This window comes from Carcharhinus amblyrhynchos, chromosome 8, assembly GCF_965287045.1.
Source record: "Carcharhinus amblyrhynchos chromosome 8, sCarAmb.v2.hapA, whole genome shotgun sequence".
NCBI classification, from domain to species: Eukaryota; Metazoa; Chordata; class Chondrichthyes; order Carcharhiniformes; family Carcharhinidae; genus Carcharhinus; species Carcharhinus amblyrhynchos.
Window position 1 is genome coordinate 67,000,182 of NC_137331.1, and position 12,886 is coordinate 67,013,067.

The 12,886-nt window shown below is 43.9% G+C and overlaps 1 protein-coding gene across 1 annotated transcript in view; it reads left to right on the plus strand.

Moving 5' to 3' along the window:
* Window positions 1–12,886, plus strand: part of LOC145346668 (acyl-protein thioesterase 1-like) — a 62,247-nt gene that overhangs the window by 15,962 nt on the left and 33,399 nt on the right. Inside the window, exon 3 of the mRNA XM_080194228.1 lies at window positions 10,212–10,277. Coding sequence (XP_080050354.1) covers window positions 10,212–10,277 — 66 coding nt within the window. The remainder of the gene's footprint in view (window positions 1–10,211; window positions 10,278–12,886) is intronic.

Genomic DNA, 12,886 nt, shown 5'->3' on the forward strand with positions numbered 1-12,886 from the left:
TTAAGCACACACACCGACACGAAGTACTAGGCCACTCCCGGAACCTCCAAGAGCAGCCCATGCATGACCCACCGTGTGCATGCCCCTCGTTTGACAACAAGGTGGACCAACACCTGCAGAATAAAAAGACAAAAACGTTAACATGTAATTCTACATTTCCGGTGTCGTCCCGAGGCTCTGACCCTATTTAATACCCCCTACTATAACCCTCCATCCTTGTTTCGCTCATGTGTCTATCTAAGTAAACCTTAAACAAGTCCAACGTGCCTGCCTCCACCACCCTACTCGGTAGCGCGTTCCATACCCCCACGACCCTCTACGTGAAGAACCTTCCTGACATATCCAAATTATACTTCTCCCCCCTCACCCTTAGATCGTGACCTCTCGTAATTGTCCCCAATCTAGGGAACAGCCTACCACTATTGACTCTATCTATTCCCTTCAGTATTTTATATACCTCTATCATGTCCCCCCTTAATCTCCATCTTTCCAAGGAGAAGAGTCCCAGTTTCTCCAACCTTTCCTCGTAACTCAGTCCTTCCATGCCAGCTGTATATCCTGTTGTATTGCCAGACACTGCTCCTCACTGCCTGCCAATCCAGCCATCTTGGTGTCATCAGCAAATTTGCTGATCACTCCGCTTACTCCTTCTTCCAAGTCATTTATATATACTACAAAAAGAAGAGGTCCCAGTACTGAGCCCTGCGGCACATCACTAGGGACAGACCTCCAGCTAGAAAAGGACCTTTCCACTACTACTCTCTGCCTCCTCTTAGCAAGCCAGTTCTCAACCCATCTAGATACCTGGCCTTGTATCCCATGAGCCTTAATCTTTTCTACCAACCTACCATGAGAGACTTTGTCAAACGTCTTACTGAATTCCATATAGACGACATCAACGGCTTGTCCTTCGTCAACCGTTTTTGTCACCTCCTCAAAAAATTCTACCAGATTCGTAAGGCAAGGCTTCCCCTTAACAAAGCCATGCTGCGTATCCCTAATCAGATTGCAAAGCTCTAGGTGCTCATACATCCTATCCCTAAGAATCCTCTCCATCAACTTGCCTACCACTGACATCAAACTCACCGGCCTATAGTTACTAGGGTTATCCCTCCTACCCTTTTTAAACTACGGTACCACATTCGCTATCCTCCAGTCCTCTGGGATCTCACCTGTGTCCAAAGAAGAGACAAAGATTTGCGTCAGTGGCCCGGCAATTTCATCTCTCACCTCCCTAAGCAGCCTAGGATATATGCCATTGGGCCCCGGAGATTTATCAGTTTTAATGCTACCTAAAAGCCCTAACACTTCTTCCTTCGTAATGGATAGTTCCTTCAATTGGTCTATAGCTCCCTCGAAGACTGTACCAGACATCAAGCACCTTTCCTTTGTGAATACTGATGCAAAGTATTCATTCAGGATCTCCCCCATTCCCTCAGACTCTAAGCACAATTCCCCTCCTCTGTCCCTGAGGGGACCAATTTTTCCCCTAGCCACCCTTTTGTTCCTAACATAGGAGAAAAACCATGATCTTATTGAATGGCAGGGCAGGCTTGAAGGGCTAGATGGTCTACTCCTGCTCCTATTTCTTATGTTCTTAAAACACCTTTGGATTTTCCTTAATCCTACCTGCCAAAGCCATTTCATGCCCCCATTTTGCCCTCCTAATTCCCCTTTTGAGATCCCTCCTACCTTCTGTATTCCTCCACCGCTCTCTCCGTTCCCAGTTGCTTAGACCTAACATACGCCTCTCGTTTCTTCCTGACCAAGTCCTCAATATCGCTAGTAATCCACAGCTCTCTAATCCTACCTTTCCCATCCTTCCTCTTAACTGACACATGCCTTTCCTGCACCCATTTTAGTTTTCCCTTGAAAAACTCCCACATGCCTAACGTGGACTTGCCCTCCAACAGCCTATCCCAGTCTGTATCCCTAAGCTCCTGTCTAATCCGGCTGTATCTAGCCTTCCCCCAATTTAGCACCCTCCCCTTCGTCAAATACCAATTTTAATCCCTTTATTTGATACAGCAAATTTCAGTGTTCAGTATCAAGATCCATGTGATGGCAGTTCAGTGACTGGATACCTGGAATGGCAGGAATTCAGTGACTGGTTCCTTGGCAGTGAGTTAGTTCAGTGACCGGATTCCTGGCAGGGGCAGTATTCCCGGTAACCAGATCACTGGTGATCATAGAAATCCCACAATGCAAAAGGAGGCCATTTGGCCCATCTGGTCTGCACTGACTCTCCTAAAGAGCGTCGCACATAGACACCAGTCCAAACGCCTGTGTATTTACCCCATTTATCCCCTAACCTACACATCTTGGGGCACTAAGAATGCATTTATTAGACAAGGCTGGCACAGTGGTTATGGCTGCCTCAGAGCAATAAAGACCTGGGTTGGATTACAGCCTTGTGTGAGACTCTGTGGAGTTTGTATGTAGTCTGTGTGGATTTCTTCTGGGTGCTCCAATTTCCTCCCACTGTCCAAAGATGTGTCAGGTTAGGTGGATTAGCCATGGTAAATGCAAGTTATGGTGAAAGGACAGAGGGGAAAATCTACCCTTTCAGAGAGTCGGTGCAGATCCGATGGGCTGGATGACCTTGTCTACACTGTAAGTTATAGCTTATAAGACAAGTGTGACATGACAAATGAGCTTGTTCTCTTCTGTACGTAGAACATGTAATTCTTTCCGCACAAGAGCGTGCAGTCTGGAACTACTTTTCCACGAGCCACTAGCATTTTAAAATAAAATCGAGCAACTATGGCTGCCCCTCTCAATTTGCTATAGTAACTCTAAGCAATCTGCACCATCGGTAATATATATGTTTTTTGAAATATCAATACTTCACAAGAACCAAGCAAACCTAGAAGCCATGGTCAAATCTCAATAACCAGCGGATGCATCAATAAAGTGTAAATAAAATCTAGAAGTTTTTTTCCCAACTTCTCAAAAACATTAATCTTCTGGTTGTAATTCTTGTCATGATTAGAAATGAGTAAATAAGTGAACAATTTAATAGGATTGAACAGAATAGAAAGGAAATCACCACAGATAGTGATACAGAACTGAATACAGTATGGCAATTACTATTATACGAAAGATGCTGTAAATAGACTTTTCCTAAAAGTGAAACATTTGAAGATGAGTACTATGTAATAGGCAAAGATCACCTAAATAGGCGGGATCAAGCATTGAAAGTGCTGGTGAAACAGTGCTGGTACAGATGCATTTGAAAGGGCGTAAACATTTCCAAAATAGGTGGGAACAAAGTAGAATTGAGTTCTTATTCCTTTTGCTAGAATATTTATGTTTCTCACAAGTGATCCCTGGCAGCTGATTTTTTTTTTAAATTTTGTCTAGCAAAATGTGATATTTGATGTACATTAAATATGTACCATACGATAGACTTTAGGCTGTCTGTCGATTCAAGGATGATGTCTCCTCAGTCATGGTTTTCTGCCATGGGTAATGGCAGCCTGATTCCTGACTCTCAGATCTTTGGGTACATCCATAGAATCCCTACATTGCAGAAGGAGGCCATTCAGCCCATTGAGTCTGCAAATATTCTCCGATAAATCATGTTACTCGGGCCCATTTCATAGCCCTGTGCATTTCTTGTGGCTAACCCACTTAGCCCACACATCTTTGTGATACTAAAAGATAATTTAGTATGGCCAATCCACCTAAACTGGACATCTTTGAACTGTGGCAGGAAACCAGAGCACCCAGAGGAAACCCAAACTGACGCAGAGAACGTGTAAACTCCACCCAGACAGTCACCCAGGCAGCAGTGCTAACCGCTGTACCATCAAGCTGTCCTCGGACAGGATGTCCACAAAGTAATGGGATTTGGAGTGCAGGATTTGCTTACTTTTCTTTCCTTTGTTGCCTCATGAAAATGTTGTGCCTCAAAATTATGGTGCATCTTGATGGGCAAATTGTCAGTGTGTCATTTTAATGGTTGGCAGCAAGCTCCTCCCAGTTGTTAAAGTCAATGCAGCTACACTTCAAGAAAAGTTTCAGAGCATCTTTAGAACATTTTCTTTGTCCTCTGCCAACTTTTGAGAGTTGAGACAATATGACCTAACTGGCCATCTGGGTACAGTATCCAGGCCATTGAAATTGCCTTCACTCAAGTTTTGCTTGAATGCTTGTGGATCTGGCTTCAAGATGGCATGAGCATTTGTTCGCTTGTTTTCTTAGTGGATCAGAAGGGTGCGGCAAAGGCATTGCTGATGGAATTTCCCTAGCACTTGTATATGTGAATGATATACAAAATGGCCCTTATAATAGTACAGATGTTTTGATGACTACTTCTCTGTACATTAGGACTTTGGTTGGCCTATGTGGGGGTCTTTGTTGTCAAAACACCTATTTGTTTGTAGAAATGCCATATTTTGTAGAAGGCTGAACTGATGCCCCTATCTGGCGTTGGATTTCCTTGTCAGTGGTGACCTTTGAGAAAGGTGCTGCCAAATTGTATGAAGTGCTCAACATGGAATCTCCATCAACAGAAGTGGCAAGAAAATTATTTGGCTGATCAGGTGTAGGTTAAGTTTTATTTTGGCAACATTCAAGGACAAGTTGAATTTCTTGAGTGCAGAGTTGACGAGAGCAAGTGTGGCTTGAAAATTTGGTGCAGAGTAGGCAAAGATACTGCAATCATTCACAAACTTTATCATGTATCTTTACGGTGACCAGTTTAATTTTGGCACAGCGGGCAACTGAGGTTAGATTTTTCCATCCAGGTGGTGTTTAATATTGGAGGATATTTTGACCTTGGATGAAGTGAATAGCCACTGTTTGATAAATTGTAAATAGTAAGAAGATAACCCCACACAGCCCTGTTCAACCTTGGTCTGAATTTTGAAGGTGACTGTCACAGATTTTTCACTCAACGGTTGCAGAGACTGTGGTGAAGTCTGTTGGACGTCCAAATCATTGGGGCACGATCCCTAGATTTGCTGATTCATTGCTTTGGTCTAGTCGATGAATGTAATGAAGAGTTCCTGATGGTGCTCTGCACGTTATGTTTGGATTTGCCTGGCAACAAAGACCATGATGTGGGTATGCCGGCGTTGGACTGGCGTAAACACAGTAAAAAGTCTGACAACACCAGGTTTTAGTCTAACCTATTTATTTGATAATATACTCGCAAGCTTTCGGGGTTAGCCCCTTCGTCAGGTGAATGGAGAGTTCTGGCCTCAGACAGAGCATATAAAGCACAGACAGTTTAGAGATTACTGATTAGAATGCGAATCCTTACACCTAACCTGCTGTTCAAGACCTGAAGTGGCTGATCATGAGTGGAAGGAGCACTGATCACAGTTTAAAGAGATGTGTATTGTCTCCAGACAGTACAGTAAGTGAGGTTTTGCAAACCCAGGCAAGTCACGGGGGTTACAGATAGTGCGACATGAACCCAAGATCCCTGTTGAGACCGTCCTCATGTGTGCGGAACTTGGCTATCAGTCTCTGTTCAGCGACTCTGCGCTGTCGTGTGTCGTGAAGGCCGCCTTGGAGAATGCTTACCCGAAGGTCAGAGGCTGAATGCCCGTGACCACTGAAGTGTTCGCCAACAGGAAGGGAACAGTCTTGCCTGGTGACTGTCGAGCGATGTTCATTCATCCGTTGTCGTAGCGTCTGCATGGTCTCCCCAATGTACCATGCTTCGGGACATCCTTTCTTGCAACGTATCAGGTAGACAATGTTGGCCGAGTTGCAAGAGTATTTACCATGTACCTGGTGGACGGTATTCTCACGTGTGATGATGGTATCCATGTCGATGATCCGGCATGTCTTGCAGAGGTTGCTGTGGCAGGGTTGTGTGGTATTGTGGTCACTGTTCTCCTGAAGGCTGGGCAGTTTGCTGCGAACAATGGTCTGTTTGAGGTTGTGTGGTTGTCTGAAAGCAAGAAGTGGGGGTGTGGGGATAGCCCTGGCGAGATGTTCGTCTTCATCAATGATATGTTGAAGACTCCGGAGAAGATGTCGTAGCTTCTCCGCTCCGGGGAAGTACTGGACGACGAAGGGTACTCTGTCCACTGTGTCCTGTGTTTGCCTTCTGAGGAGATCGGTGCAGTTTTTCGCTGTGGCGCATCGGAACTGCCAATCTATGAGTCGAGCACCATATCCTGTTCTTATGAGGGCATCTTTCAGGGTCTGGAGGTGTCTGTCACGATCCTCCTCATCTGAGCAAATCCTGTGTATACGGAGGGCTTGTCCATAGGGAATGGCTTCTTTAACATGTTTAGGGTGGAAACTGGAGAAGTGGAGCATTGTGAGATTGTCTGTGGGCTTGCGGTACAGTGAGGTGCTGAGGTGACCGTCCTTAATGGAGATGCGTGCGCCCAAGAATGCAACTGATTCTGGGGAATAGTCCATGGTGAGTCTGATGGTGGGGTGGAATTTGTTGATATCATCATATAGTTGTTTCAGTGATTGTTCACCATGAGGCCAAAGGAAGAAAATGTCATCAATGTATCTAGTGTACAGCATCAGTTGAAGATTCTGTGCAGTGAAGAAGTCTTGTTCGAACCTGTGCATGAAGATGTTGGCATATTGAGGTGCAAATTTGGTCCCCATGGCTGTTCCATGTGTCTGGATGAAAAACTGGTTGTTGAAGGTGAAGACATTGTGGTCCAGGATAGAGCGGATGAGTTGTAAAATTGCATCTGGAAACTGGCAGTTGTCAGCATTGAGTACTGAGGCAGTCGCAGCAATGCCATCCCCCACAACGATGGCATTGCTGCGACTGCCTCAGTACTCAATGCTGACAACTGCCAGTTTCCAGATGCAATTTTACAACTCATCCGCTCTATCCTGGACCACAATGTCTTCACCTTCAACAACCAGTTTTTCATCCAGACACATGGAACAGCCATGGGGACCAAATTTGCACCTCAATATGCCAACATCTTCATGCACAGGTTCGAACAAGACTTCTTCACTGCACAGAATCTTCAACTGATGCTGTACACTAGATACATTGATGACATTTTCTTCCTTCGGCCTCATGGTGAACAATCACTGAAACAACTATATGATGATATCAACAAATTCCACCCCACCATCAGACTCACCATGGACTATTCCCCAGAATCAGTTGCATTCTTGGGCGCACGCATCTCCATTAAGGACGGTCACCTCAGCACCTCACTGTACCGCAAGCCCACAGACAATCTCACAATGCTCCACTTCTCCAGTTTCCACCCTAAACATGTTAAAGAAGCCATTCCCTATGGACAAGCCCTCCGTATACACAGGATTTGCTCAGATGAGGAGGATCGTGACAGACACCTCCAGACCCTGAAAGATGCCCTCATAAGAACAGGATATGGTGCTCGACTCATAGATCGGCAGTTCCGATGCGCCACAGCGAAAAACCGCACCGATCTCCTCAGAAGGCAAACACAGGACACAGTGGACAGAGTACCCTTCGTCGTCCAGTACTTCCCCGGAGCGGAGAAGCTACGACATCATCTCCGGAGTCTTCAACATATCATTGATGAAGACGAACATCTCGCCAGGGCTATCCCCACACCCCCACTTCTTGCTTTCAGACAACCACACAACCTCAAACAGACCATTGTTCGCAGCAAACTACCCAGCCTTCAGGAGAACAGTGACCACAATACCACACAACCCTGCCACAGCAACCTCTGCAAGACATGCCGGATCATCGACATGGATACCATCATCACACGTGAGAATACCGTCCACCAGGTACATGGTAAATACTCTTGCAACTCGGCCAACATTGTCTACCTGATACGTTGCAAGAAAGGATGTCCCGAAGCATGGTACATTGGGGAGACCATGCAGACGCTACGACAACGGATGAATGAACATCGCTCGACAGTCACCAGGCAAGACTGTTCCCTTCCTGTTGGCGAACACTTCAGTGGTCACGGGCATTCAGCCTCTGACCTTCGGGTAAGCATTCTCCAAGGCGGCCTTCACGACACACGACAGCGCAGAGTCGCTGAACAGAGACTGATAGCCAAGTTCCGCACACATGAGGACGGTCTCAACAGGGATCTTGGGTTCATGTCGCACTATCTGTAACCCCCGTGACTTGCCTGGGTTTGCAAAACCTCACTTACTGTACTGTCTGGAGACAATACACATCTCTTTAAACTGTGATCAGTGCTCCTTCCACTCACATTATCAGCCACTTCAGGCCTTGAACAGCAGGTTAGGTGTAAGGATTCGCATTCTAATCAGTAATCTCTAAACTGTCTGTGCTTTATATGCTCTGTCTGAGGCCAGAACTCTCCATTCACCTGACGAAGGGGCTAACCCCGAAAGCTTGCGAGTATATTATCAAATAAATAGGTTGGACTAAAACCTGGTGTTGTCAGACTTTTTACTGTAACAAAGACCATGTCAGCGATTTCTCTGGAAGGTTTAAAGTCACACCCTGTCCCTGAAAGAATTTCCTCAGCCACAGGAAATCAACAATCCAAAAGAAGATATGTCAAGATTTTCTCTCATGGGCAAGAATGAAATACCACATTTTATATATGAAGGTATCTATATTCCTGTATTAAGAAAGTTAGATGAACATAATCCGATAGAATTATTTACACTGATAGGAAATAGATAGATGTAATGTTTTAAGTAATTTTTATGTTTGTAATTGTATGTTAGGAATAAGGTCATTTTAATTTTAAGCTTAATTGATATTTCTGTATTTGTGCGAAAGGAACTTGTGTTTTGGTTTCACTTTTTAAAAAAAAATGTTGCTTGAGGTCTGGATTTGTTTAGATGCCTACATTTGAAATAAGGTTTGGTGACTCCAAAGCAAACATGATTAAAACAAAAACTGGGCTATTGCCTAGCAACGAAGAGGCAACATGGGAATAGAAAGCAGTTTGATTTCAGTTGAAAGAATTCAATCCATTCACAGAATCTACTGGAACAGGCATGAAGGAAAACTACAGAAGGGATTCCCCAAACTGAAAGGTCCCAAAACCTGGGAGAGGGATAGAAGGAAGTTCCAAGAAGACCTTCTAGTTTAAGGGAATGGACAGGAATCTGGAGTAGTCCTGTTCAGGGAAGGGCTTGTGAGAAGCCAGAAATTTTAAGAGGACCCAGACGTTCATAACTTCTTACTATGGGCTTCTGAAGCAGTGATGTTCTGGGTATCTGAGGGATTGTGTGGAAAGCAAAGCTTGAATGCACATGACAATCCAGATAGAGGAACACTGGAAAGAGAGGTTGAAACCCTGGAGGTGGTTCCTTGGTGATGGCATTTAAGAGAAAGTGTTGTTTAGGCAGGGATTCCAAGGCATGTCTTTCAAGAACAGAGATTGAAAACTTTTGTGACAGTTAGAGTTCAGGTGAGACCTGTTGGTGCCTAGTGTATGACGAATGTCTGGGGGGAGTTGAGAAATCTGTAGAGGTTGTTTGGATGGCTCTGCTGCTTAGTTTCGGAAAGACAGTTTGCCTATTGGTTTCCATGGGCTGTGTAATTTGAACATTGGAGTACAAGGTAGGTTTTATAACTTGTGTTATCCTTACAAATCTGTATATATCTGTAAAGGTATAGTTGGGTTTCTTGGTTCATAAATGTTTTATTCTTCTGATAGAAGTTCATCAGCAGTCCTGAGACTCTGTTCAGTGTCACCCTCTGTCTGTTAAGCCAGATTCTACCCTGGGATCTGATTTCTTCAGAATTAACATCAGCTAGGATCATAACACTGGGTTATTTAATTGTTGGTCTAATATAACTTGTGATAGCTATTCTCCAGCATTCACTGTCTAATGCTCTGCACCAGGTAATACCATCACACACAATAGGAACTGTTTGTTTCTGAAATCTTTTAACATTTTATATTGCACAATAGGCAACATAACTCAAAATGATCTATCTTTCATTACATAACAGCATATATTTTCTATCTTCTCCAGCTTGCTTCATTTGAGCCTTGGCATTTCTCAATTAGGAAAGAAAGGCGGTTTTCTACTTCTGAACAGTCTGTAACGTATATTCGAATTGTTTGTCTGTGTGCAGCATGGAACCGGATTCAGTAAATGTGTTGTATCTTTGTATCATTTGCAGTTATTTGCTGCTTATTTAATATTTGCACACATTGGTTCCTTCGTTGAGCTAAACAAAGTGGCTGGCACCGTCTTTGTTGGGAATGTTTCAGATTTTAACGTGCAGCATTTATTAGTTACTTTACATGCTTTGTATTTTGTAGACATGGCTGGGCAGAGGGCTTGGCTGCTATCAAGACTCCACATGTGAAATACATATGCCCGCATGCGTAAGTATTCTGATGGAAAATTCTTAAAGGTCTATTTTTGATTTGTTTGAATGCCCATATCAAAATAAAGCTGCATGTTTGCTACAATTGCTTTATTTTTTCATGGGGTATAGACACTGCTAGCAAGGTCAGCGTTTGTTGCCCATCCTTAATTTTCCTTAAGTTGAATGGCTTATTAGGCTATTTCAGAGGGCAGTTAAGAATCAACCCTGATGTTGCAGATCTGAAGTCAAACGGAGGCCAGTCCAGGTTAGAATGGCATTAGTGAACCAGATGGATTTTTATGTTGATCGATGACAGTTTTATGGTAACATTATTGACTCTAGATTCCATTCCAGATTTTATTAACTGAATTTGAATTCTACCAGCTGACAAGGTCAGATTTGAATCTGTGTCCCAGAGAAGTAGAATAAATGCAAAATACTGCAGATCATGGAAATCTGAAATAAAAAACAGAAAATGCAGCAAAAACTCAGCAGTCTGGCAGCATTTGTGGAAAAAAGAGTCATATGGACTCAAAACGTTAACTTTGTTTTTCTCCCTATAGATGCTGCCAGACTTGCTGAGTATTTCCAGCATTTTCTGTTTCTATCCCAGAACATTAGCCTGGACCTCTGGATTAGTAATCCAGTGATGTTACCAATACACCAACATCTTCCCCCAAATTTAAAAAAGCAGATATGTTGTTAAAAATCTTATCAGTAGCATCTTTCCTGTGAAATTGAATCTTACTATCTTGTGAAATACGTATCTTGTGATTTAATTTTTAAAGCAAACAGAATAATGAAATTATCATTATACCAGCATAATGAGGTTATCAACTGAGTTTTGTTAAAGGTTGGAAAATGTAAAAATTCTAATTATTGACTGAGACAGACATCAATTTTGTGTGAGAGGCATTTCAGAAATCATTTACAAAACATCAGATTTAATGTTAGTGGACAGATTTTTAAAAACCAGCAAACCTGAGCTGCCAGACATTAGGAAGGCCCTGGTAGGCTCGATTCAACCTTTTTGCTCAAGAAATATGAGCAAGAGTTGGCCAATTGGACAGACGGACGGACACACACACCCCCAGTCTGCTCTGTCATCCATAAAGACCATGGCAGATCTTTGATCTCAACTTCGTTTTCCTGCCTGATTTTCATATCGTTTGAATCCCTAGGCATTCCAAAATCTTGTTGATTTCAACTTTGAGTACAGTGAACTTCCACAGCACACTCGGGTAGAGAATTCAAAAGATTTATAACTTCTAAATGAAGGGACGACTCATATAAGCCCTTACAGCTAGCCCCTATCCTGAGACTATGTTCCTTGATTCTCCATCATTTAACCAGCAGAAACAGTTTCTTAGCATTTATCCTCTCAAGCCCTGTTAATCTTTCAAAGGAGGGATAGAAACCAACAAAGGATGACTTAAAAAGAAATAGGGGGAGTATGAGAGAAAACTAGGAAGAAATCTCGCCAGACAGTAAAAGCTTCTACAAGTATATTGTTCGCTGGAGCAGGCGGAGTGAAGGAGCACTGAGTAAGGTAAGCGATTACCTTTAAAAACATTTTCACGGGCTTATTAACGTTTACAGCTTTAAAACTACAGAGGAAGTGGGTCGCGGGGATTTGTGGGTAAGGATTTTTTTTTAACCGCGCTAGGTTTAAAAGGAGGCCTGCTGTAGACAGCGGAGTGAGAGGGAAGCAGAGTGAGCTGTAAGGGCTTAGGAGAAGAGGGCCAGGTGAGTTTGACTTGTAAACTGTATTTAGTAATTATTAAAGGGCAATAATGGAGGGGCATGTGATGTGCTGTTTCTGTATGATGTGGGAGCTGGTGGACCCCAGGGTCCTTCCCAGTGACCATGTCTGCAGTAAGTGCTGGTTGCTGGAGGAGCTCCAGCTCAAAGTAGATGAGCTGGCCTCTGAGCTTCAGACACTGAGGCTCATCAGAGGGAGGGTGCCATTGATAATGGGGTGCAAGAGACATCCACACCCCCTGGACTGGCTCACTCTGAGGGTCAGGAACAAGAGGGGGCTGCTGAGGGGAGGAAGGAGGGTGGGGAGAGGAGGAAGGAGGGTGGGACCCGAATGCCTCAGCCTCTCAATCTGCATAACAGGTTTGAAGTTCTTGCTTCCAGTGTGGACAAGAATTAGGGCTGTGAGGTCGATGAGCAAACTGCACACGGTACAGTGATGCAGACACAGGACAAAGAGAAGGTAAAAAGGAATGTAGTGGTAATTGGGGATAGTGTGGTTAAGGGTATAGACACTGTCTTTTGTCACAATGATAAAGAGCACAGAAGGGTGTGTTGTCTGCCTGGTGCTCAGGTCCAGGATGTCGCATCTGGGCTGCAGAGGAACCTGGAGTGGGAGGGTGAGAATCCAGTCGTTGTGGTGCATGTCGGTGCCAACGACATAAGCAAAATGCGAACTGAGGATCTGGAGAGGGAGTATGAAAAGCTGGGAATGGAATTAAAAAGCAGAACCGACAAGGTGGTTATCTCTGGATTACTACCTGAACCGCGTGCAGATGGGCGTAGGGTAGATAGGATTAAAGAAATGAATGGGTGGCTCAGGGATTGGTGTGGGAGGAATGCTTTTGAATTTATGGGGCATTGGCA